This window comes from Sprattus sprattus, assembly GCF_963457725.1.
Source record: "Sprattus sprattus genome assembly, chromosome: 15".
NCBI lineage: Eukaryota > Metazoa > Chordata > Actinopteri > Clupeiformes > Clupeidae > Sprattus > Sprattus sprattus.
The window spans coordinates 2,811,886-2,836,639 of NC_137913.1; the positions used below are offsets into that span (position 1 = coordinate 2,811,886).

The 24,754-nt window shown below is 43.0% G+C and overlaps 3 protein-coding genes across 3 annotated transcripts in view; 1 reads left to right on the forward strand and 2 right to left on the reverse strand.

The window, feature by feature from the left end:
- cfap251 (cilia and flagella associated protein 251) overlaps window positions 1-1,557 on the reverse strand; it is a gene marked incomplete at both ends in the record, with an annotated part of 18,015 nt that extends 16,458 nt beyond the window's left edge. Inside the window, 3 exons of the mRNA XM_080851906.1 lie at window positions 257-366; window positions 903-1,043; window positions 1,327-1,557. Coding sequence (XP_080708032.1) covers window positions 257-366; window positions 903-1,043; window positions 1,327-1,557 — 482 coding nt within the window. The remainder of the gene's footprint in view (window positions 1-256; window positions 367-902; window positions 1,044-1,326) is intronic.
- A 2,002-nt stretch (window positions 1,558-3,559) lies between these two features.
- LOC308375728 (uncharacterized protein) lies at window positions 3,560-16,641 on the reverse strand (the record flags this gene model as incomplete). Its single annotated transcript, XM_080851907.1, has 12 exons — window positions 3,560-4,077; window positions 5,304-5,363; window positions 8,185-8,344; window positions 10,362-10,595; window positions 10,812-10,907; window positions 11,370-11,964; window positions 12,728-13,241; window positions 13,546-13,605; window positions 14,018-14,177; window positions 14,551-14,784; window positions 15,497-15,592; window positions 16,054-16,641. 12 exons carry the CDS (start codon window positions 16,639-16,641, stop codon window positions 3,560-3,562), a joined length of 3,315 nt encoding a protein of 1,104 aa, XP_080708033.1.
- A 4,770-nt stretch (window positions 16,642-21,411) lies between these two features.
- The window catches only part of hip1rb (huntingtin interacting protein 1 related b), a gene marked incomplete at both ends in the record, with an annotated part of 49,045 nt that continues 45,702 nt past the window's right edge, over window positions 21,412-24,754 (forward strand). Inside the window, one exon of the mRNA XM_080851908.1 lies at window positions 21,412-21,504. Coding sequence (XP_080708034.1) covers window positions 21,412-21,504 — 93 coding nt within the window. The remainder of the gene's footprint in view (window positions 21,505-24,754) is intronic.

Sequence of the window (24,754 nt, forward strand, 5' to 3'; positions counted from 1 at the left end):
CACACACACACACGCACACATACTAGTGCGTCCATTGTGTCCTTAAAAAAATAAAGTGTCTCTGTGTGTCTCTGACCAGACCCTTTTTAAAGCCCTTCTCTGTGCAGGCTGAGCCAGTGTAGTGCAGTAGTAATGCGTCTCTCTCTTACCCAGTGTAGTGCATTACTAATGCGTCTCTCTCTCTGTGCAGGCTTACCCAGTGTGTGTGTGTGTGTGTGTGTGTGTCTGTGTGTGTGTGTGTGTGTGTGTCTCATACCCAGTGTATGTGTCCCAGACAATGACCAGACTGTCCTGACCCTTATCTGCAGTCACCAGCCAGCGGCGGTCCTCACTCACACACACGCAGGAGATCGGACTACAGTGGCCCTGCGGATCATAGCAGAACGTACCATTGAGTGAAGAACACCTTCAACAGAATGTACCACTGAGTGAAGATCAGCAGCTGCTTTTGTTGGGGCCTTTCCTGAACAGCTACCATCGAGCCAGGCACCGGTTTGTCAGTTAAAAAGCGCATCACATAGCTTTTGTTCAGTGGAGTGCAGTATATCAGAAAACAGGTTCCCATGTGTCGATATCTTGCTCTGCTGTTATTGGTTACGCAAATACTAAAACAGTTAAGAATTTGCGTGATGCTTTGCAAGCTACTGATGTCCATGTCGACAGTCGAATGGAGGAGCAGAAGAGGAGCAGAAAGTTCATGCATCATGTCTCCTCCTCAGCAGTCAGTGCGGTTACATGTGTCCAGATTTCGGGCGTTGTCGGGTTTAAATCGAAGATCCATTTCATGTGTAAATCTGATTTCAGTGGATCTGATCTGATCTGATCTGAGCTGATCGAAATCTGGACACATGTAACCGCACTTACTGCAGGAGCTGTAGTCATGGCCTGTGGAGTGGACTCACCTGAAGCAGGTGCTGTGTGTTGGTGGTGTGGTCGTACATCACAGCCACGTGTGCACACACGTACAGAATGACCAGACGCTCCCCGTCCTGGAGGCAGAACACCGGGAGGGCGCTGTTGATGCCAAAGGCCCAGTCCAGAGTCTGAAACCATGACAACAAACACCCAGCTCAGTTTCCACTGTCTTTAATGTAGGGTGACCAGACGTCCCCGTTTTTCGCTTACAAAACTAAAAACATTACACTGTTTTGCAGGTGTTTACGTGTCTGAACTGATATTGTCCCCGGATTTTGTCTCAGAAATATGGTCACCTTACTTTAATGTATTATGGCTTTCATTATTATCATTATCATTGGTACTATTAAATGACTCAGTCCCAGGCGGCTGACAGATATGAATGTTTTGAATGTATGGATGCAGAATTACCAGTGGGTGGTTTCTGGTTGTTTTCTGCCGACCGGGCAGGACAGTGGAGGAAGCGGTGTAGACATGAGAGTCCAGTTCGAGTGAAACATTTCTGAGGGCCTGATCAGTGTCAAGGGACTCTGGGCCATTTTTGACATCAAGGTTGGCTTCTGAATGTTTTGACTGCTGTTCCTCCGAACTGGATATCGAGGCGTCAGAGGAGTCTTTCTGACAGTCACTAGCGTCGGACATCATGTAACGACGGAGAAATAGACCAGCTGCAAAGTATTGTTTGAAAGGTGAGGTGACACACCATTTTTAGTCCGTTCAGCGACATCAGTATAACGTACCTTTTTGTGCTTGCCCCAGGGAGGCCTTGAACTGTAAAGCGCCTTGAGACAATTTGATTGTTGTTGCGCTATACATAAAATTGCATTGAATTGTTTCACAGTATAAGTTCGCCACTGTTTGCCACCACTGCTGTCAATTTAACGTTAACGTCTTTCAGGATAAGTTAAACGGCAACCTTAAGCATCTCTGTAAGACAATAATCAAAGTAACTACCGTTGTCGCTTAACAAACACAACACGAGCAATCATTCAGGATTCAGTATTGTCCAGCGTTGTCGGCAAAAGCTACTGAATGAGGTCTATTTAATTTATCCACAAACTAAATGTCTTGCTCCATCCGACCTTAACACAATTTACACGGTCTCACGCTGGCTCTCGTTAGCTAGGTTGACTTAAATCATACACCCTTCATTCGAAATGGCCTATCGGCAAACCTTGTGAAACAGTTTTACAATTGATAGACGACAGCGTTATTGAAAATGTCAGGACTTACTTACTATTACTCAGTGACACTTAAAACTTACTGTCGACACCTTGCTTCCTCTGTAAAAGGCTCAGCTAGTAAAGCGTTCTGTTGCTAAGATACGGTATAAAGGGAGGAGCCATAGAGGAGCAATGAGTGAAAAAAAAGACACTTATTATAAAGATCATAGCTAGTGTGTTGTAGAATCACTTCAAATACGGTATTACGCAACACCTCAAAAAAGCAAAACATCAAAACAATACATTTTTAGACATTCTAAGATAGACACAACATTTCAAGCATCAAATCAATCTAAATGAAATACACATGCAATGATCACTCATTCAGGCTATTCAGGTATTCAGATATATATCTTTGCTGATGTCTCATAATCCAACATCCTAAACCCAGGGTAGAGTGTGTCAGTGAATGTGGTCTGAACTCTGTGCAGGAGGGTCATTGCATCAGAGACACTATAGAAGGCCAGAGTTCCAGCCCTGCAGTCCACATACACTCCTATTTTATTACTGCAGGTGGGAGTAAGACGTGTCTCTTTATTATTATGCCAGAAAATGAAGTTTTTGGATTTGTACTCTAGACACCAAGACTGATCACATTACGTCCAAAACTTCCAAAACCACTTGCACCACTAGTCCTGTTGATTCCTTTATATGAGACTGCTATGGAACCCCCCCCCCCCCCCCCCCCCCCCGCCCTCCACTCAACCTCCCAATAGCATCGTCCAGACACACCCTCCCTACACAGCACTTGATACGTTCCCTGAAATCTCTCTGGATGGTCAGGAATAAAACTGTGCAGATGGATCAACATATTGTGGCGGAATTCCATATTTCTGTTTCCTTTGCAGAGAATGAGATGTCTGAATACTGTGTCTTGATCCAGTGTAAAATGACAGGAATCTGACGAGAGGAGAAAACAATACTCATAGTGTGATGAAAAATGCTGTCATCACTTCTAATACTGTATTAGGCTACAAGGCCAACAAGTTGAAGGGCAGGGAATATCATATGTGTGTGTATTCTCTTTCACTTGTCCTCCATTATGGCAGCATATGGATCCAACCAAAGATATTTCCCTCCTTTTTCATAGGCTATTATACTAAGCCTCGTATGATAGTATGTCAGTGTCTGCTTTTTAAATAATGTACCTTTTTAAGTTCAGTCATTTTACCATAACAAGATGTGACTGACTCCATGTAGGAGATTCTCATAAATGTGTTGACCTGATTCTATTTTATTAACCTGACATGATATTTTTATGCACTGAATGCAAAAGCAACACATCAAAAACTATTTAAAAAGTGATTTTATTCCAGAAAGATTGGCTTATGGATAGATTTCAAACTTCAAATCAATCTAAATGAAATACATATTTGCAATGATCACTCATAAAGGCTTTTCAGGTATTCGGATGTATACAGTCACAAAATCTTTGCTGATGCATTACAACAAGTAATCCTTAACCCAGGGTAGAGTGTGTGAGTGAATGTGGTCTGTACTCTGTGCAAAAGGGTCATTGCATCAGAGACACTATAGAAGGACAGAGTTCCAGCCCTGCAGTCCACATACACACCTATTTTATTACTGCAGATGGGAGAAAGACGTGTCTCTTGATTATTATGCCAGAAAGAGACGTTTTTGGAATAGTACTCTAGACTCCAAGAATGATCATTACGTCCAAAAGTACTTACATTAGCCCCACCTGTCCTGTCGATTCCTTTATATGAGACTGCTATGGAAATCCCACCTCGACTACACTCAACCTCCCAATAGCATCGTCCACACACACTCTCCCTACACAGCACTTGGGGCACTTTTTGAAATCTCTCCGGATGGTCAGGATGCTGGGCCCAACCCGTCAGTAGAATCTTTCTGTTTCCTTCGCTGAGACTGAAATTTATGTATGCAGTGTTTGGATCCAGTGTAAAATGACAGGAATCTGATGAGAGAAGAACAAATTAATCAGGATTGGTGTGTAGAGTATAAATCAGATGTTTTAACACAGACAACATGTATCAACAGACAGAGGGACAGTCCGACTTCTTCAGGTAGAAAAATGAACACTGTGTTTGCCCTCTGAGTTGTACATGTGAAATGATCTGTGTTGGGTTAGTTAGTGCAGGTGTTTAAGTGCCCCAGTGTACCTGTTAAAGAGAGTTAGTGTGAAATGTGTTAAAGAGAGCTATGGTGAAGGAGTTTAGTGTGATTTTGTATGAGTGAACATGTGTGAGTGTTTTCAGAGTTTTTCAGAGCGTGAAATACACTCTGCATCCTTCTCCGACCTTCTCCGCCCTCGAAAAAAAAATTGGCGGGCGGTCAATGGCAATGGTGTTGGCTGTAAGTAAACTCCACTTTGCGTTTTTGACAATAAAATAAATCCCATTTAGGATAACAGCCTTCTTCCTATGTGCGGGAGTTTGTTTAAATGCCTGGGTGTGACAACGCAATTACAGGCGGAACATTGGTATAATGGAAGGAGTTTAAAAATAAACTGTCATCTGGAGAGTTTAAAACAATACCAAACGAGGGGAAATCTACTGTATGGACATATATCTAGTCAATGCTGTTGGTATTTAACGTGAGTTGTATTTAGGCATAGCAGATGCCTAGCATGACGGCAATTTAATTCCGTTCTTGCAATGTGAATAATTTAATTTCAGTATGCTTATCTCGCCCTTGCCCGTGCTTGTGCGTTTAAAGGTGCTTGTTTTGTGTGAGCGAGTTCATTTTTCTGTTGATGCTGGAGTTTAATAAAGGCAGGCTATTCATATAAAACGTAAGTAAATGTGTCAGTAGTAGGAGAGACATTGAGTCGGTGGGTGATGATGATGTTGGGAAATAATGTCGTTAGTGGACCAATTACAGCCAAGGGGGTATCCGACTCTCTAGAAAAGTTAGAAAAAAGCGTTCCTCTCCGACCAGCTCTCTGAGGGCTCGGATGGGCGTTAACACCTGGGGGAAGGTGTTGCGAAGGCGTGCCAAAGTGTCCCTCTACTACCGAATTGGAGAAGTGTAAATTAGGCTTAAGGACATCAGACTGATTTGCGTCCCCAACACACACACGCACGCACGAACTTACAATATGTGTGTGCACACATGGATATGTCTGATGTCTGTCAAACTTGTGTTCTCCAATATTTGAAATGGTTTCTGTGTGTTACTCACATTGCAGGAACTCCTCTTTCGTCTTTGGCTCAGGGGGCAATAGAGTCTTGATTCTGGTTACTGTGGAGACAGAGTAAGGTGTTGGAATATGGAATGTGGATGGAGCTCAAGTTTTATTTATAAGAAAAAATCTGATCCTTTTTCTTTGAACTCCACCCTATGTTTCACTGTTGCTTTTGAACGTATTCTATGGAGGCTCCAGTGTACAAATGTCTTTTCTGCCACATTAATTTACCAATAAGGTCTATGTCCACCCCTGAGACCATGGCCAATGAGATCTACAGTGCCACTTGAAAGTATGTGAACCCCTTGAGGACTTAAGCGTTTTCTGTTGTTTTACCATGATTTTTCATTTTTTTATCACCAATTTTCCATAGATGAAATGTCAGGTTTATGTTTATCATTTGCATGTACTTGTTTAGAGGAAATTGTTTGAGAAGCTGAAAAACTACATGAAACATGGAATTAATCCATTTCAAAAGTAAGTGAACCCCCAGCTGAATTGATAAAGTCAAGCAGGTAACAGATTCAGTGAAACTTATTTGGGTGAATAATTAGTCAATTGAGCAAACCGATCATCTGAGACATCCTTAGGGAAAGGTTTGGGCCATACAGATTAAAAGAGAGAGGAAACCAACCAAACTACTGTAGTGCCAAGGTGTACCCACACAGATCAACAATGCCGAGAGGAAACGAGATATCCGAGAACATCAGGAAGAAGGTACTGACAGCCCATCAGTCTTGGGAAAGCTATAAGACCATCTCCAAAAGATTCCAGCTCCATCCATCCATCCAAGACAAATAATTTTGAAATGGAGGGTATTCAACATGACCGCATCTCTGCCTAGAAGTGGACGCCCATCAAGACCATCACCAAGAAGCACCCGAAGAAGAATAAATCAGGTAAAAGTCAACCCACACATCACCTCTAAAGAGTTTCGGACCTCTCTGGCAGCATCTGGGGTAAATGTACATGGGTCTACAATCAGACGAAAATTGTTGGTTTTGATCGTGACAAAATAATTCTATCTCGGACTCATCTGTTTAAAGAAGGGACTTCCAGAAGGCCTTTGGTTTATCCAAGTGCTCTCGGGCAAAGTTGAAACGGGCAGTTTTGTTCTTTCTTGAGAGCAGAGGCTTCCTTCTAGCAACCCGATCATGAATGTCATGTCTATTCAATTTTCGTCTGATTGTAGACCCATGTACATTTACCCCAGATGCTGCCAGAGAGGTCTGAAACTCTTTAGAGGTGATGTGTGGGTTGACTTTTACCTGATTTATTCTTCTTCTGGTGCTTCTTGGTGATGGTCTTGATGGGCGTCCACTTCTAGGCAGAGATGCGGTCATGTTGAATGCCCTCCATTTCTAAATTATTTGTCTTGGATGGATGGATGGAGCTGGAATCTTTTGGAGATGGTCTTATAGCTTTCCCAAGACTGATGGGCTGTCAGAACCTTCTTCCTGATGTTCTCGGATATCTCGTTTCCTTTCGGCATTGTTGATCTGTGTGGGTACACCTTGGCACTACAGTAGTTTGGTTGGTTTCCTCCCTCTTTTAATCTGTGTTGCCCAAACCTTTCCCTAAGGATGTCTCAGATGATCGGTTTGCTTAATTGACTAATTAAGCACCCAAATAAGTTTCACTGAATCTGTTACCTGCTTGACTTTACAAATTCAGCTGGGGGTTCACTTACTTTTGAAATGGACTAATTCCATGTTTCATGTAGTCTTTTGGCTACTCAAACAATTCCCTCTAAAAAAAGTACATGCAAATGATAAACATAAACCTGACATTCCTTCTATGGAAAATTGGTGATGAAAAAAAATGAAAAATCATGGTAAAACAACAGAAAACTCCTTAGTGGTCAAGGGGTTCACATACTTTCAAGTGGCACTGTATCTCTACCCCTGAGACCATGGCCAATGAGATCTATCTCCACCCCTGACACCATGACCAATGAGATCTATCTCTACCCCTGAGACCATGGCCAATGAGATCCATCTCTACCCCTGAGACCATGGCCAATGAGATCTATCTCTGAGACCATGACCAATGAGATCTATCTCTACCCCTGAGACCATGGCCAATGAGATCTATCTCTACCCCTGAGACCATGTCCAATGAGATCCATCTCTGAGACCATGGCCAATGAGATCTATCTCTACCCCTGAGACCATGGCCAATGAGATCTATCTCTACCACTGAGGCCATGGCCAAGCGTTCTTATTGGGTAATTAATGCTTTGTTGCTGTGAAACACAAATACACAAATCTCCTGTAGAATTCAAAAATCAGTTAACAGTTCACAGATGGCTAATCACTGGAATTAATCATATTGCAAAATGCTGCATGAGCAGAGCTGTTGTACAATAAGGGGAAATAGTCCCCTTTACCTTTTGTTGGCGTTATGAAATGGTAAAGGATGGAAATGAAAAAGTATTTAAGAAACAGGGGTGCCCAAACTTTCACATATGAAGGTAACAGACTCCCACCTGTGCAGCCTCCCTGAGTTCAAAGGTAATTTGCTGAAGTTGCTGAATCAGATTATAAATATATATAATGTATATATATATGTAAATATATATTACCCCCTCCCTAATAACACAACAGTTACATGACATAACTGCTATAATGATAAACATGTTGTTGAGTCTATATCTTCAGTTCGATTTTTCGATTCTTCTTTTCATACACAATCATTTTAGTTTAGTTTTCTTAAATTCAGGATTCATTTAAAGTTCCCCTGTCTAAAGGGATACAACAGTTAACAGATCTTGTTTTGTCGTCCAATTAAATACAATGGGCTTGATACACCTGATACCAAAAAGCTATGAACAAACATCAATATTTTTTTAGCAAGTTGGAAACTTAATTCCCGCACCTTCTTCAGATATCTTGATGACCTCCTTCTTGCAGAAGTCCTCTACTTGCTGCTTCAGCGCAGAGACGGAAGCCTTCACACCCTCAAAAGAGACAGTTTGATTGACAGCGACACTGGGTAGGTCTTTATACTCATCTGATGCACAGACAGACTGGAATCTCTAAGATGAATAAGAGACAGAAAAGAAAGAGAAGCGAGTCATTTGAGTTTAACTTCTCCAAATCGGGGGGCCACTGTGGCCCAAGCAGTAGCCCCGACCATATACAGGCTTGAACACCCACGGGGACACGGGTTTGAATCCGACCCGCTGTCATTCCCTATCCCACTCCCCACCTCTTCTCTCCATCTCATTTCCGGTCCAAAACTCCTTCACTGTCCTATCAATTAAAGGCAAAAAGCCCAAAAACTAATCTTTAAACAAATATATATACAGTCCCGCTCAGCAGTATTGGCACCCCTAGTGAATATGAGCAAACAGGGTATGAAAAAATATGTCTGTGCTGTTTATCCTCTTGGTGTTTCACTCAAAATATTCACAAAAATCTTACCTTTACATTGAAGTTAAATTATTGTAAGAGAAAACAACGGTTGAGATTAAATAAATATTTTTTACAAAAACATGTGTACCACTATTATTGGAACCCCTAGAAAAATCTTATGATTGAAATCTAACTGAAGTATATTTCCAGTCATGTTTTACATTTTTAAGTTCACCTGTTTAATTATGAACTCTTAAGAGGTTAACCATGACTTCCTGTTCCACTGATGTACAAATATGAGATGACACAGGCCAAATTAGTCATTAGTCATTCATCACAATGGGAAAGACCCAAGAACACAGTGACGATGTGCAATAAAAAGTTGTTGAGCTGCACAAATCAAAAAATGGACACAAGAAAATCTGGTACCAGTTGAAAATACCCATTTCCACTATCATGGAAATAATAAAGAAGTTTAAAGCGTCAGGAGAGGTTAAGAATCAGCCTGAAAGACGACGTGTGTGTACATTGACCCCACGCACCGTGAGGAGGATGGTTCAACCTGCAAAATAATCTCCAAGGATCACAGCTGGAGAATTGCAGACATTAGTTGAGTCTTGGGGTGAGAAAGTCTCCAAAACTACCATCAGACGCCACCTACATCACCACAGGTTGTTTTGAAGGGTTGCCAGAAAAAAGCCTCTACTGTCAATCAACAACAAACTAGAGTGCCTACAGTTTGCCAAATGGAAGTCAGACTTTCAATGGGACTGAGTTAAATGGTCAGATGAGACCAAAATAAAGCTTTTTGGCAAAAACAACAAAGGTGGGTTTGGCGTAGACAGAAATATAGCCATACAGAAAAGCACCCCATACCTACTGTGAAGTATGGTGGCCGATCTTTGATGTTGTGGGGCTGTTTTTCTTCCAAAGGCCCTGGACATCTTGTTAAGATACATGGTATCATGGACTCGATCAAATACCAGCAGATATTAAATTAAAACCTAACAGCCCCCTCTAGTAAGCTTAAAATGGGCCATGGTTGGACCTTCCAGCAGGACAATGATCCGAAGCATACCTCAAAATCAACACAAAAATGGTTCACCGGCCGCAGAATAAAGGTTTTGCCATGGCCATCACAGTCCCCCGACCTAAACCCCAAAGAAAATCTGTGGGATGAGCTGAAGCCGAGTCTACAAGCGTTGACCTCAGAATCTGAAGGATCTGAAGAGATACTGTATGTAAGAATGGTGTCAGATCCCGTGCCATGTGTTCACCAACCTTATCAGGCATTATAGGAGAGGACTCAGAGCTGTTATCTTGGCAAAGGGAGGCTGCACAAAACATTTAATTAAGGGGTGCCAATACCTGTGCACACATGTTTTGAAGAATAATATTTATTTAATGTGAAGAAAAAAACTTTTTTTCTCAATTATTTTACCTCAATGAAAAGGTAAGATTTTTATGAATATTTTGAGTGAAAGACCAAGAGGATTAACAGCAAAGACATATTTTTTCATAGCCTGTTTGCTCATATTCACTAGGGGTGCCAATACTGCTAAACGGGACTGTATATGTACACCAAATAATTTACTAATAAAATCAGAGAATATGACAAACTTTTTAAATCATCCCAAATATCTTTCTGAATTAAGACGAAATGTATTCTCACCACCCTTTCAACATTGGTGAGGTTACCTTGAGGAAATGGATGTGATCCTCTGTGTGTGGCAGCTGGTCTAGTTCAGCATCTCTCCTCTTCAGCTCATCAATCTCCTGCTCCAGCTGCTTCAGCAGTTCTTCAGCCTCACTCACATAACGCTCCTCCTGAGCTTTAAGGAGCCGTCTCACCTCAGAGCGCCTTCCCTCAATGCTCTGGATCATCTCAGTGAAGATCTTATCACAGTCTTCCACTGTTGTCCGTGCAGAGCTCTGTTTGGAGAAACACAGAGTAGGGGGTCCATCTGAAGCAGTTCACTCAATCAAACCTTCATGGAAGGACTCACGGGTTGTTGCCAACACTTATTCAGAGCAGAGGTGCTGGAAAGTGGTCTACCACATAGCTCTTCACTTGGTGACAGGAAGATAGCTAATTAATGGTTTTAAATTAGGTTGTTTGAAATGCGCACTTCTCTGGTCAGTTCTCACCTTGAGAGTCTCCACAGCCTTCCTCAGCTCCTGCAGCTCCTTCTCTCTCTTCTGGATTCTCTGCTGGAATCTCCTCTGGGTCTTCAACACCTGCTTCTGTGGACACAGACATACACAATCATGTGTCACCATAAGACTGATACAATAATAGCTGAGCCTCAAATAACAAACTAACAAACTACCTCCTGTCATCACCGGGTAGCGTGGCCAATTCAGTCATTATACAACATTTGATGGTCAGTAATTGAACAGGGAATTCAAATTATTATTAAAAATGTTGGCAGACTACTACTTTCATGACCTGCCACATTTTGCTTGCTATAAACCTTTTTAATGTATTGTATGGCAAAAGGCTTCTGAGAAAAGGAAATTGTAATACAAAACTAAAATAGTTTAAATTATTTATTGCAGCCTGTTTTCTACTTAAATTGAATATAGCCACTCAATTAGGTAATTAACTGAAAGTGTAGCTTCAATAAAGCCTCTTCCAGGATCATTTCACCGCATTTTATCCAGGTCAAACTACCAGGAAAGAACTTCATTTTTTAATTGTTTTACCTGTTTCTCAGCTCTTTCTGCTGCAGCTGAGACGGTCTTGTGTCCACTGTGTTCGTCCATTGTACACAGGTAGCAGATGCAACTCTGGTCAGTCTTGCAGAAGATCTCCAGTGCCTTCTCATGCTGAGAGCAGATCCTTTCCTGTAGGTCCGTAGTGGCGTCAATCACTTTGTGTTTACGTCCTGGGTTTACAAGGTTGTGGACTTTGTAGTGAGTATCACAGTAAGACACCAGACACTCCAGGCAGGACTTGACGGCTTTGCTTTTTTCCCCAGTGCAAACGTCACACAGCGCTTGTCCAGGTTCAGTGTATTTATCGACAGGAGAAGCAGCCTGGATTGAAGTCTTCCGCATTTCCTCCACTAGTGCAGAAAATATGTTGTTTTTGTTCAACGCAGGCCTTGGAGTGAACGTCTGTCTGCACTGGGGGCAGCTGTAGACTCCCTTCTGATCTTCCTGATCCCAGCAGTCCTTAATGCAGCCCATGCAGTAGCTATGTCCACAGGGAATAGTCACCGGCTCTTTCAGGAGATCCAGACACACTGGACAAGTGAACAATTCGTGGTCCTTGGTTGAGCCTTCTGCCATTCTCCAACTTTAACACTAACACCACACACACTGAGAACCACAGAAATATGTCTACTTCCTGCTTCTTGTAAAGGGTGTGGCCATGCATGTGAACACTTTTTAAAGGGCGTGGCCATTGCCAATTGGTTGCCAATTTAAATTAAACTATCAAAGCATCTACATGTTAAATGTCTACATATGTGAAAATAAATGTTTCATGAACAGTCATGAACATAAAATGATTTGTCCTCATCTAAGGTACAAACCTTGAGTATATGTGTGTAGCCTAATGCCTATACACAGCCTGTTTTATCTGACTGCTCAATTAGAGCTTTTCTTCTGACCATTGAAGTGGAGTATTACAGTTCAGTACACCATAATGACCAGCAGGTGGTGACATTTTCTTTATGTACTGGGTAGACACGGTACATAAAGGAAGTAGAAAATCACTATCAGTGTCTGAAGTGAAATTAAACTTGTACATCCTAAACCCAGGGTAGAGTGTGTCAGTGAATGTGGTCTGTACTCTGTGGTCTGTACTGTGCAGAAGGGTCATGTGTTGACCTACTTCTATTTTATTAACCTGACATGATATTTGTCTGCACTGAATGATAAAGCAACACATCAAAAGCCCAACTATTTAGAAAATTATTTTATTCCAGAAAGAATGGCTTGTGGATAGACAGACACAACATTTCAAACATCAAATCAATCTAAATGAAAAACACATTTACTGATCACTAACTGATCACTCATGAAGGCTATTCAGGTATTCAGATACATACAGTCACAAAATCTTTGCTGATGTTTCACCATAGATAATCCCTAACCCAGGGTAGAGTGTGTGAGTGAATGTGGTCTGTACTCTGTGCAGAAGGGTCATTGCGTCAGAGACACTATAGAAGGACAGAGTTCCTGCCCTGCAGTCCACATACACACCTATTTTATTACTGCAGATGGGAGAAAGACGTGTCTCTTGATTATTATGCCAGAAAGAGAAGTTTTTGGATCTGTACTCTAGACACCAAGACTGATCATTACGTCCAAAACCACTTTCATCAAGCCATCCTGTCCTGTCGATTCCTTTATATGAGACTGCTATGGAAATCCCCCCTCCACTCCACTCAACCTCCCAATAGCATCGTCCAGACACACTCTCCCTACACAGCACTTGACACACATTCTGAAATCTCTCTGGATGGTCAGGTTTTATGGACCCACCCTTCCATTCAATCTTTCTGTTTCCTTCGCTGAGAATGATATAGTTGTGTGCAGTGTTTGGATCCAGTGTAAAATGAGAGGAATCTGACGAGAGAAGAACAAATAAATCAGGATTGGTGTGTACAGAATAATCAGATGTTTTAACACAGACAACATGTATCATCAGACAGAGGGACAGTCTGACTTCTTCAGGTAGAAAAACCTGTGAGTGTGTGCAGAGTAAGGACATCAGACTGATTTACGTCACCAACAGACGCACGCACAAACACACACTCACACACACACTCACACACACTCACACACACTATATGTGTGCACATGTGGATATGTCATTGATGTCTGTCGACTTGTCTTCTCCAGTATTTGAAATGGTTTTTGTGTTACTCACATTGCAGGAAGTCCTCTCTTGTCTTTGGCTCAGGGGGCAAAACAGTCCTGATTCTGGTTACTGTGGAGACAGAGTAAGGTGTTGGAATATGGAATGTGGATGAAGCTCAGTTTAAAGGTATATTTTCAAGAAAATATCTGATTTTTGTTTTAACTCCACCCTGTGTTTCACTGTTGCTCTAGAGTGTAATCTATGTACACAAATGTATTTCTGTCACGTTTATTTGCCAATTAGATCTATCTCTTCTCCTGAGACCTTGACCAATGAGATCCATCTCTACCCCTGAGATTTTAGTTTAGTTTTCCTAAATTAAGGATTCATTTAAAGTCCCCCTGTCTAAAGGGACACAAACGTTAACAGATCTTGTTCTTTTGTGCGATTAAATACAAAGGGCTTGATACACCTGGTACTAAAAAGCTATGAATAAACATAATATTTTTTTTGTAGCAAATTTGAAACTTAATTCCCGCACCTTCTTCAGATATCTTGATGACCTCCTTCTTGCAGAAGTCCTCTACTTGCTGCTTCAGCGCAGAGACAGAAGCCTTCACACCCTCAAAAGAGACGGTTTGATTGACAGCTACACTGGGTAGGTCTTTATACTCATCTGATGCACAGACAGACTGGAATCTCTGAGAAGAGACAGAAAAGAAAGAGAAAGGAGTCATTTTTAGTTTAACTTTACCATATCAGGGGCACTGTGGCACAGGCAGTAGCCCCGACCATGTACGGGCTTGAACACCCACAGGGACACAGGTTCGATTCCGACCCGCTGTCATTTCCCGATCCCACTCCCCACCTCTTCTCTCCATCTCATTTCCTGTCCAAAAATCCTTCACTGTCCTCAATTTAAGGCAAATATCTTTAAAAAAAATACATAGGCCTATACCAAAAAATGTACTAACAAAATCAGAGAATGTGACAAACCTGTAAAATCATCTCAAATATCTTTCTGAATTAAGACGAAATGTGTTCTCACCACCCTTTCAACATTTGTGAGGTTACCTTTAGGAAATGGATGTGATCCTCTGTGTGTGGCAGCTGGTCTAGTTCAGCATCTCTCCTCTTCAACTCATCAATCTCCTCCTCCAGCTGCTTCAGCAGTTCTTCAGCCTCACTCACCTCACGCTCCTCCTGAGCTTTAAGGAGCCGTCTCACCTCAGAGCGCCTTCCCTCAATGCGCTGGATCATCTCAGTGAAGATCCTCTCACAGTCTTCCACTGTTGTCCGTGCAGAGCTCTGTTTGGAGATCAGAATCTAAATCAGAACAAGGAATTTGTCTTTGTGCAGTGGCTCTCTCTGTGCTTACACATATTACTCCAAATATAAATCACATTATAAAACAATTGGGTTCTAACGCGTAATTTAGTGGTTTCTGATTGGACGAGAGACATTCCATGCTATAGGTTATTCGTCAACATACCCACAGTTACGGGACGGGACTTTTCACAGCTAATAATAAATCACTCCGCGATGAAATATTCTATAGTGCGTTGATACAATGTAGCGATAACCGTTAATTAACTGAAATAAATGATACAATACAACAGTGCAATGGTCAACAGTCCATGAAGTCTAAAAAAAAAAAAAAAAAGATACAGAGTAGCGGGTCCATCTGAAGCAGTTCACTCAATCAAACCTAAATGGAAGGATGTATGTCTCTTTTCTATTTCTTATATAAATTAGTATTTATTGTTACACCAGGTTTTTATTGCTCTTATCTTGATTGTCTCGCCCTTGTATGACGCTTTGGACAAAAGCGTCTGCTAAATGACTAAATGTAAATGTTGTTGCCAACACTGATTTAAAGCAGAGGTACTAAAACGTGGTCTTCCACATAGCTCCTCCCTTGGTGACAGGAAGATAGCTAATTACTGGTTTTAAATTAGGCGTTTGAAATGCCCCTTGAATTGAAACCACTCAATTGTTTTCTCCTCTGGTCAGTACTCACCTTGAGAGTCTTCACAGCCTTCCTCAGCTCCTGCAGCTCCTTCTCTCTCTTCTGAATTCTCTGCTGGAATCTCCTCTGGGTCTCCCCCACCTGCTTCTGTGGACACAAACATACCCAATCATGTATTACCATAAGACTGATACAATAATAGCTGAGCCTCAAATAACAAACTAACAAACTACCTCCTGCCATTATTGGGTAGCGCGGCCAATTCAGTCATTATACAACATTTGATGGTCAGTAATTGAACAGAGAATTCGATTTATTATTAAAAATGTTGGCAGACTAATACTTTCATGACCTGCCACATTTTGCTTGCTATACACCTTTTTAATTTATGGCATGGCAAAAGGCTTCTGAGAAAAGGAAATTGTAATACAAAACTAAAATAGTTAAATTATGTGTTGCAGTCAGTTTTCTACTTGAATTGAATACTAGCCACTCAATTTAGAAATGAACTGAAAGTGTAGCTTCAATAAAGCCTCTTCCAGGATCATTTCACCACATTTTATCCATTTTAAACTACGAGGAAAGAACTTCATTTTTGAAATGTTTACCTGTTTCTCAGCTCTTTCTGCTGCAGCTGAGACGGTCTTGTGTCCACTGTGTTCGTCCATTGTACACAGGTAGCAGATGCAACTCTGGTCAGTCTTGCAGAAGATCTCCAGTGCCTTCTCATGCTGAGAGCAGATCCTTTCCTGTAGGTCCGTAGTGGCGTCAATCACTTTGTGTTTACGTCCTGGGTTTACAAGGTTGTGGACTTTGTAGTGAGTATCACAGTAAGACACCAGACACTCCAGGCAGGACTTGACGGCTTTGCTTTTTTCTCCAGTGCAAACGTCACACAGCACTAGTCCAGGTTCAGTGTATTTATCGACAGGAGAAGCAGCCTGGATTGAAGTCTTCCGCATTTCCTCCACTAGTGCAGAAAATATGTTGTTCTTGTTCAACGCAGGCCTTGGAGTGAACGTCTGTCTGCACTGGGGGCAGCTGTAGACTCCCTTCTGATCTTCCCGATCCCAGCAGTCCTTAATGCAGCCCATGCAGTAGCTATGTCCACAGGGAATAGTCACCGGCTCTTTCAGGAGATCCAGACACACTGGACAAGTGAACAATTCGTGGTCCTTTGTTGAGCCTTCTGCCATTTTCCAACTATAACACAAACACCGCACACACTGAGAACCACAGAAATATGTCTGCTTCCTGCTTCTTGTAAAGGGTGTGGCCATGCATGCAGTGGCTGAATGGTTTCCAATGAAAATGAAACTCAGAAAAGCACATAGGCCTACGTGTAAAATATGCACAAATAAATGTTTCATGTACAGTCCTTAAATGATTTGTCCTCATCTAAGGCACAAACCTTGAGTATATGTGTGCTGCCTATTAATGGCCTGTTTTATCTGACTGCTCAATTAGAGCTTTTTTCTGAACATTGAAGTTGAGTATTACAGTTCAGTACACCATAATGACCAGCAGGTGGTGACATTTTCTTTATGTACTGGGTAGACACGGTAAATAAAGGAAGTAGAGAAATCACTATCAGTGTCTGAAGTTATAAATTAAACTTGTATTTTACTCCCTCATAAACTGAGCTGTTATGTCATGCTAGGTGAAGGGGGTCAAAGCATTAAAAGCCATCTGATTGGTTAGCAGGGGAATGTAGAATGAGATTCACATCTCTCATTCAGCCTCTAATCTAATTCCAACATCTTTTTTTTCCAAGTTTTCATGATATGATTTATGAATAAAAAAAGAAAACATTTTAAATGTTTATATCCGTCTTTTGTCATACATCTTTTTCTCACAAAAATACACAGAGGAAAGCGGTAATATGTAAACATATATGAATGTATAATATATGAAACCTGTGATAAATTTGATAAAAAATGTTAATCGTTTCACAGCCCCAATAAAAATGTATGTTCATATTTTTCCATCCTGTAAAACCTGCCAGCATTCACACACACACACTCACACAAACACACACACACACACACACACACACACACACACACACACACACACACACACACACACACACACACACACACACACACACACTCTGCACTCTGCAGTAGAGGAAGCTGCATGTTAGTAAGTATTCTGTGTAGCTGAGATCGGTCAACCTACCGGAATACAGGCAGTGCAGGAATGTGAGAGGTCCTGTTCTACCCTCTGAAGGGCACAGCCTCTGATCTGTATGCCTCTGTGGGCACACACACACACACACACACACACACACACACACACACACACACACACACACACACACACACACTCCCTCCCACACACACACACACACACACACACACACACACACACACACACACACACCTGCATACCTGTCTGACCCCAACAGCAAGACGCACCTGAGTCAGCTCAGTCTGGGTGGTTGAACAGGTAAAGCTCGTTGTGTCAGATTGCCACCCAGGTGTCCTAAAGATGAGCCGAGTCGGAGTTTCACCCAGAATACTCTAAGGTATAAGGTATACACACACACACACACACACACACACACACACACACACACACACACATATACACACACACACACACACACACACACACACACACACACACAATCACCCAGAATACTCTAAGGTATAAGGTATGGAGAAATGCTCACATATCTGACCATGATACAAGAGGATTTCATTTCTTGTCGCATACAACTTCCACTTAGTCATCTGGTCGGTCGTTTCAGCATGTTTCAGGTAGCCATGTGGCGCATGTGTTCCGATTTTCCCCCTCAGTCTTGTGTCATTTCATTTCAAACTGGTGTGCAATGTTCCCATCAGAACTGTGCTGGGAGATGGACTGTTCTCAGTTTTAATGCTTTAAAATACCTAACATTTAAAATGTCTTCTAAAATAAAAATCCAGTGTCTTGAGTGAATGGGTAAATGCAGCAGAATTGGACATGTATGTGTGTGAAGTAATTCATCTGTTGTTGGTTGAGTAACTTGTGGCGCCTTCTGTTGTTGCTCATGAGTGAGACATCATCCGTTAAATCACCACAACTGTCATGCAGGTCATATGGTTGCTGGATGTTAAAGCACCCTTCTGTTTTAATCTGTACTCAAGAAAACTGAACTGTACTGTACTCAGAAACTCCCAACAGGAATGGTGACAACCTACGGTTTTCCAAGTGTCATTTATAAGTGTCCATTTTCCCAGTTTCTGACTGAAAGAGGTGCCAGTGAATTCTGGGAGGTAGTGTGGGGGTGTAGATGTAGATTGAGGGTGTGACCTGGATGTCTGGTAAATGTGGAGGATCCAGCAGCCATGTTGAAGAAATGAGCCAGGCCTCATCACTGACCTCAGGAGCGGAGCTGTCATGGAAGGAGAGTTCCGGCTAGCGAGAAGTTCCGGATGACGCAACAGAGACGTTCCGATCAGCTGTTTATCAAAGAATCTTTGGCGTCGTTGCTATGATGGTTGTTATGAGCTCGCGGTTGACGAGCACAAGTTGCGAGAAGTTGTCATTTACCTCAGGATCACACAAGCGCACAGAGACAGAGACAGAGGCTCCAGCTGCTGTGGTGAAGAAATGAGCCAGGCCTCGTCCCTGACCTCAGGAGCGGAGCCTCTGAAGCACGCCCAGAAGGACTTCAATCATCTCCAGAGTTTTAAAGGCACCCAGTGCAACTTTCGAGGCTTAAAAATAAACATTCAATTTCTATTCTTTTTTACACGTAGTAAGTTTCAATAACTCCATACCATTACACACCGACATTCAAGCAGCAAAGATGAGACGTCGTTGTGTGGTGAGAACTGATACAACAATCGCCGCCATTTTCTTTATTTTTTGTAACCTACAATAACTAAAGCAGGCTTCAGTCAATGGAAAAATGGCTTCTCTCCACCGGCGATAGTTGTTGTTTACGATTTTCTATCAGTTCTCACCACACAACGACGTCTCATCTTTGCTCCTTGAATGTCGTTATGTAATGGTATGGAGTTATTGAAACTTACTACGTGTAAAAAAGACTAGAAATTGAATGTTTATTTTTCATGGAATGTTTACATAAAGTTGCACTGGGTGCCTTTAACAGTTAGGCAGAAAAAGGAGAAGCAAGTCATAACAGGATGACATCATCATGCAACATCACAGATTATTGTTGCACTACGTGGGACAGACTCCCAAGCACAAATGAACCCTTCGCACAAAACAAAAAAGAAATCAAATCAACATCCTTGACGAATCTTCTTAAGATCAGACGGAATCAAAACATTTGCTGTAGGCCTTCATCCCCGAAAAATGGGGTTCTCTTAATCTTTTTTCTTGTAATCCCTTTTGTGTGTTTTCATGCGCAAGTGTGAAGATCGGTAAGGCTTGTGAGAATTTAGCTTTTGCTCGTTTTCACTTCAGGAGGTCTCCACAGGCCCTGAGTCTATAGGCACTGTGCTATGGCAGGAGGTCTCCTCAGGCCCTGAGTCTATAGGCACTGTGCTATGGCAGGAGGTCTCCTCAGGCCCTGCGTCTATAGGCACTGTGCTATGGCAGGAGGTCTCCTCAGGCCCTGCGTCTATAGGCACTGTGCTATGGCAGGAGGTCTCCTCAGGCCCTGCGTCTATAGGCACTGTGCTATGGCAGGAGGTCTCCTCAGGCCCTGCGTCTATAGGCACTGTGATGCAGGAGGTCTCCTCAGGCCCTGCGTCTATAGGCACTGTGCTATGGCAGGAGGTCTCCTCAGGCCCTGCGTCTATAGGCACTGTGCTATGGCAGGAGGTCTCCTCAGGCCCTGCGTCTATAGGCACTGTGCTATGGCAGGAGGTCTCCTCAGGCCCTGCGTCTATAGGCACTGTGCTATGGCAGGAGGTCTCCTCAGGCCCTGCGTTTATAGGCACTGTGATGCAGGAGGTCTCCTCAGGCCCTGCGTTTATAGGCACTGTGATGCAGGAGGTCTCCACAGGCCCTGCGTCTAGGCTTCAGGCCATGGCAGGAGGACCAATAGCAGGGCACATGCGTAACCTCCTGCGTAATCCCAACTCAGTCTGGCTCTGTTTTTAATCTCTGCCTCTCTCTGATGTGTCCATCGGCAGATTTAATCCCCTTGATAAAAACACAAGCTCCGTCCATAAATACAGACAGTGTCAATAAAATACAGACTTTAAATCCAAGATCCCTGCATCTAAACCTGTATGCCACCCATACCACAAGCTACAATCGAGAATAATAACAATGTTCAGTAATGTGAGTCTCATTTAAAATGCCAAAATCCAGGTCAGTTCCATTGTTAAAGAAATACAATTAATTATACCGATGGATATGTGCAGACGGGCTGTTTGATCAGAGTTGTGAAATTTCGCACTTTTCTTTAACTTCTAACGAGGAACTCTCTGACTCATTTTACAACGGCGAAGTTTGAAATGTAATTGTTTATGGTTTGATAAGCGATGATCAGAAAGTCCATAATAAAGATTATAAATATAACAGCAATACGCTGCCTACATTCCTGAACTACAACAGCCAGCAGGGCCGTGACATTGCACATCACACATGACGTAGCCAAATACAGCGGTGACGTTTGATCTCTCCTCCCGTTGCCAAGCGCGAGTGTGTTCTGTCCAGCGGCTCGAGTGAAAGCGAGGACGTTCGCACCATCTGACCATGGACATGCCAGGAGTTGTCTCCACTCGCTGACTTGTGCTATTCTACATTCTGATGTGGCAATTAAATGGTGGTCTTCCTAAACGTGGATTAAAGGACACTGAGTTTCTGCATTTGGATTAAGGCGTCCGTCACAAGTGATTACCCTGTTTTTAAAAAACATTTCAAGCGCTGCCCGTTTTTATTTTGTTCTTTTGTTGCTCAGGGGTGATTTTTTACATTTAAGAATAATTCGACAACGTTAAAGGAACCAGATTTACGGAGAACTTCGTAGGCCACAGACGCCAAACTAGCTTGGAAGGATGAATTCCATACGACAGGTGCCCTCGCGGGTGAAAAGCAAAAGGACGGAAACTCATTTGGGAGCGGAACGAGAGCACTTTGAACGACAGCAGGTATGGTGTTCATCAACGTTCACTTAATTTCGCTCCAGTTGCGACTGCATCTCATAATTATTTCATTGGGGTCCTTACAAGCTGCTATTGATTAGCGTACCCTGTTCTAGACTTGGCAAATAGGCTATATGTTAGTTGACTTAGTGTATCATTACATAAACTAGCTTTGCCCCTCGCTATAAATAAAACATAGTAGTTCCACGAGGAATGCAACGTTCGTTTAGGCATATGCGGTTTAAACAACCACATCTTCCAGGTAAAGAAGTTAGCTATCATCATGTAGCATCTCACGCAGCTCAGGTGTCAAGGTAGATGTTGATAACACTGGGGCGTGGATGTATCCCAGAGGGCTACATTGTAGGCTATAGTTTAAGACTTTTTGTTCTGATGTCTTTCGTAAATGCTCTGAGGATATAGGGTATAGGACGGTAGGCTGATGTGATGCCTGGGCATTTTGATCCCGATACTTTTCATTTAATTTAGGCTCTTGCTTTAGAGTAGGCTATTGCCTGTCCTCGACTGGTCAGATGGCTAGCTTGACGTGTTGGAGGATCAGCAAAACACGGACATTTCCACTAGTCGCTGACATCATGCTGTTTTATCTCGCGTAACCAAAGTCAAACCATTTTCTGTTGATCTAGACAACGCATGAAGCTTACGACATGAAAACCGGTTAGACGCGTTTATTTTCGTCCCCAAGGAGGTGAGCTGGCAATTGCTCAGCGACGTCCAATGGGCGATCTGTATCATGGATCCGTAGCGTAGGCTACATTCTCCCACCTTCCGTACTTCCGCCTGCTGTGTGCATCCTCGAGACGACTTCATTTTTTGACGTACCGGGTTTCTCGTGCGTTGGATTCTCGAAACATAACATGACATAACGGAATTATCCCTTTTGAAGTAGAGCGTTTTAGTAATGCTATAAAACCTTGTATAAACGTTTATGATAGGTTTGTGCCGTACAGTGATCCATAATGTCTTTTAAAATATCTCCAAATGGTTTGGCTAGGTTTAAAGATTAAAAAATAAGTAGCCTACAAAAAAAGTATCGATAACAACACGTCGTTTTTAAAGAAGGCCTTTGATAATTAACATATATCTGGAAGATGCAACCAAAATGTGTATTATTGATGCATCTCCATTCACCGCGATTGAGAAAGGCCTACTTTAAAAGCAATGGCTAAATGTTTCCTCAGCAAGATGTGCCATCAACCTTAAACTGTTGCAGATAGCCAGTCTAACCTGCCCAACTGAAACCAGCAGATAGCGCGCCTGATACACACACCCCAGTGGCCTGATACACACCCCAGTGGGCTAAAGACGGAACAATGGCCCATCAGGCGGTTTTATGTTTCATCAAGGCTTGCACTTGAGCTGAACTACACAGTGTCTGACCAGATGCCCCATAACTTAAACAAACAAACAAACAAGTAGTCTTGAAAAGAACACACACCACACCACACACACACACACACACACATACACCACACCACACACACACACACCACACACACACACACACACACACACACCACACGACACACACACACTGCACACACATACACGATATATACACACACACACACACACACACACACACACACACACACATACACACACACTCATTCTACAGTGCTGTGTACCACCCAACCACCCCATTGTTGTCCCCTCCATTGTTTTTCCAGTATTATCAGCATTTAGGGAACAGCCAGACTCCGAATCAAACGCTCCGAGGCGTCAGGGATGGGAACAATGGCTAGCCAGGGCATCAAGTCCAGCCAGTCCTGCGGGTTTGGTCTTCTGTTTCCTCCTTTGTTTGGTACCTGCATGTGTTCCTGAGGGACACTATGCCAGGAACGACATGGTTAAGTTTGAAGAGGGGAAAAGTATCCGTGTGTGTGTGTGTGTGTGTGTGTGTGTGTGTGTGTGTGTGTGTGTGTGTGTGTGTGTGTGTGTGTGTGTGTGTGTGTGTGTGTGTGTGTGTGTGTGTGTGTGTGTGTGTGTGTGTGTGTGTGTGTGTGTGTGTGTGTGTTCACATGAAAAACAATAGTGTAATTGGGGTAGATTACTGTAAACAAATAATAGATCTTAAATGTCCTCTGATGTGACTTTTTTTTACAGTGCATTCAGAAAAGTAGTCAGGCACCTCCACTTTATTTTTAAATATATGTTTTGTTACGTTGCAGCCTTGTGCAAAAATAGTTTTCCACTTATCAATATAAACTCAATACCCCATAATCACAGAGTGAAAACGGGATTTTAGGATTGTTGGCTAATTTATCAAACAGGAAAAAACTGAATCAATATTCAGAGCCTTTGCTTGGGTGCCTTGCACCTCTCTGTCATCTTTGAGATGATTGGACGCCTTGATAGGACGCTTTGATTGGACGCCTTGATAGGAGCCCATCTATGGTGGAATTCAGCTGATTGGGCACATCTGGTGCACAGGTGCCTCCATAATTCTTAAATGGAAGAAGGTTTGAAGAATCAGGACTTTCCCTAGAGCTGGTCGCCCTGCAAAACTGAGCACTCAAGGGAGAGAGGTGACACAGACACACACACACAGACACACACACACAGACACACACACACACACACACACACACACACACCTGGTGACCCAGAACCCAATGGCCACTCTGGCTGAGCTCCAGAGGTCCTGTGTGGAGATGGGACAAACCATCACTGCAGCACAAGGTTGGCAGGGAGACTGGTCAGGGTTGGCAGGGAGACTGGTCAGGGTTGGCAGGGAGACTGGTCAGGGTTGGCAGGGAGACTGGTCAGGGTTGGCAGGGAGACTGGTCAGGGTTGGCAGGGCGATTGGTCAAGGTTGGCAGGGAGACTGGTCAGGGTTGGCAGGGAGACTGGTCAGGGTTGGCAGGGCGACTGGTCAGGGTTGGCAGGGAGGCTGATCAGGGTTGGCAGGGAGACTGGTCAGGGTTGGCAGGGAGACTGGTCAGGGTTGGCAGGGAGACTGGTCAGGGTTGGCAGGGAGGCTGGTCAGGGTTGGCAGGGCGACTGGTCAGGGTTGGCAGGGAGACTGGTCAGGGTTGGCAGGGAGACTGGTCAGGGTTGGCAGGGAGACTGGTCAGGGTTGGCAGGGAGGCTGGTCAGGGTTGGCAGGGAGGCTGGTCAGGGGTGAGGGAAAGCTGAACGGAAGCGATGTCAGTCCCACTAGGATCTTCTGAAAGTTTGCTGTGATTGTTGTGGCCAAAAGTAACAGACTTTACTGTCAGAATTTGCCCAAATT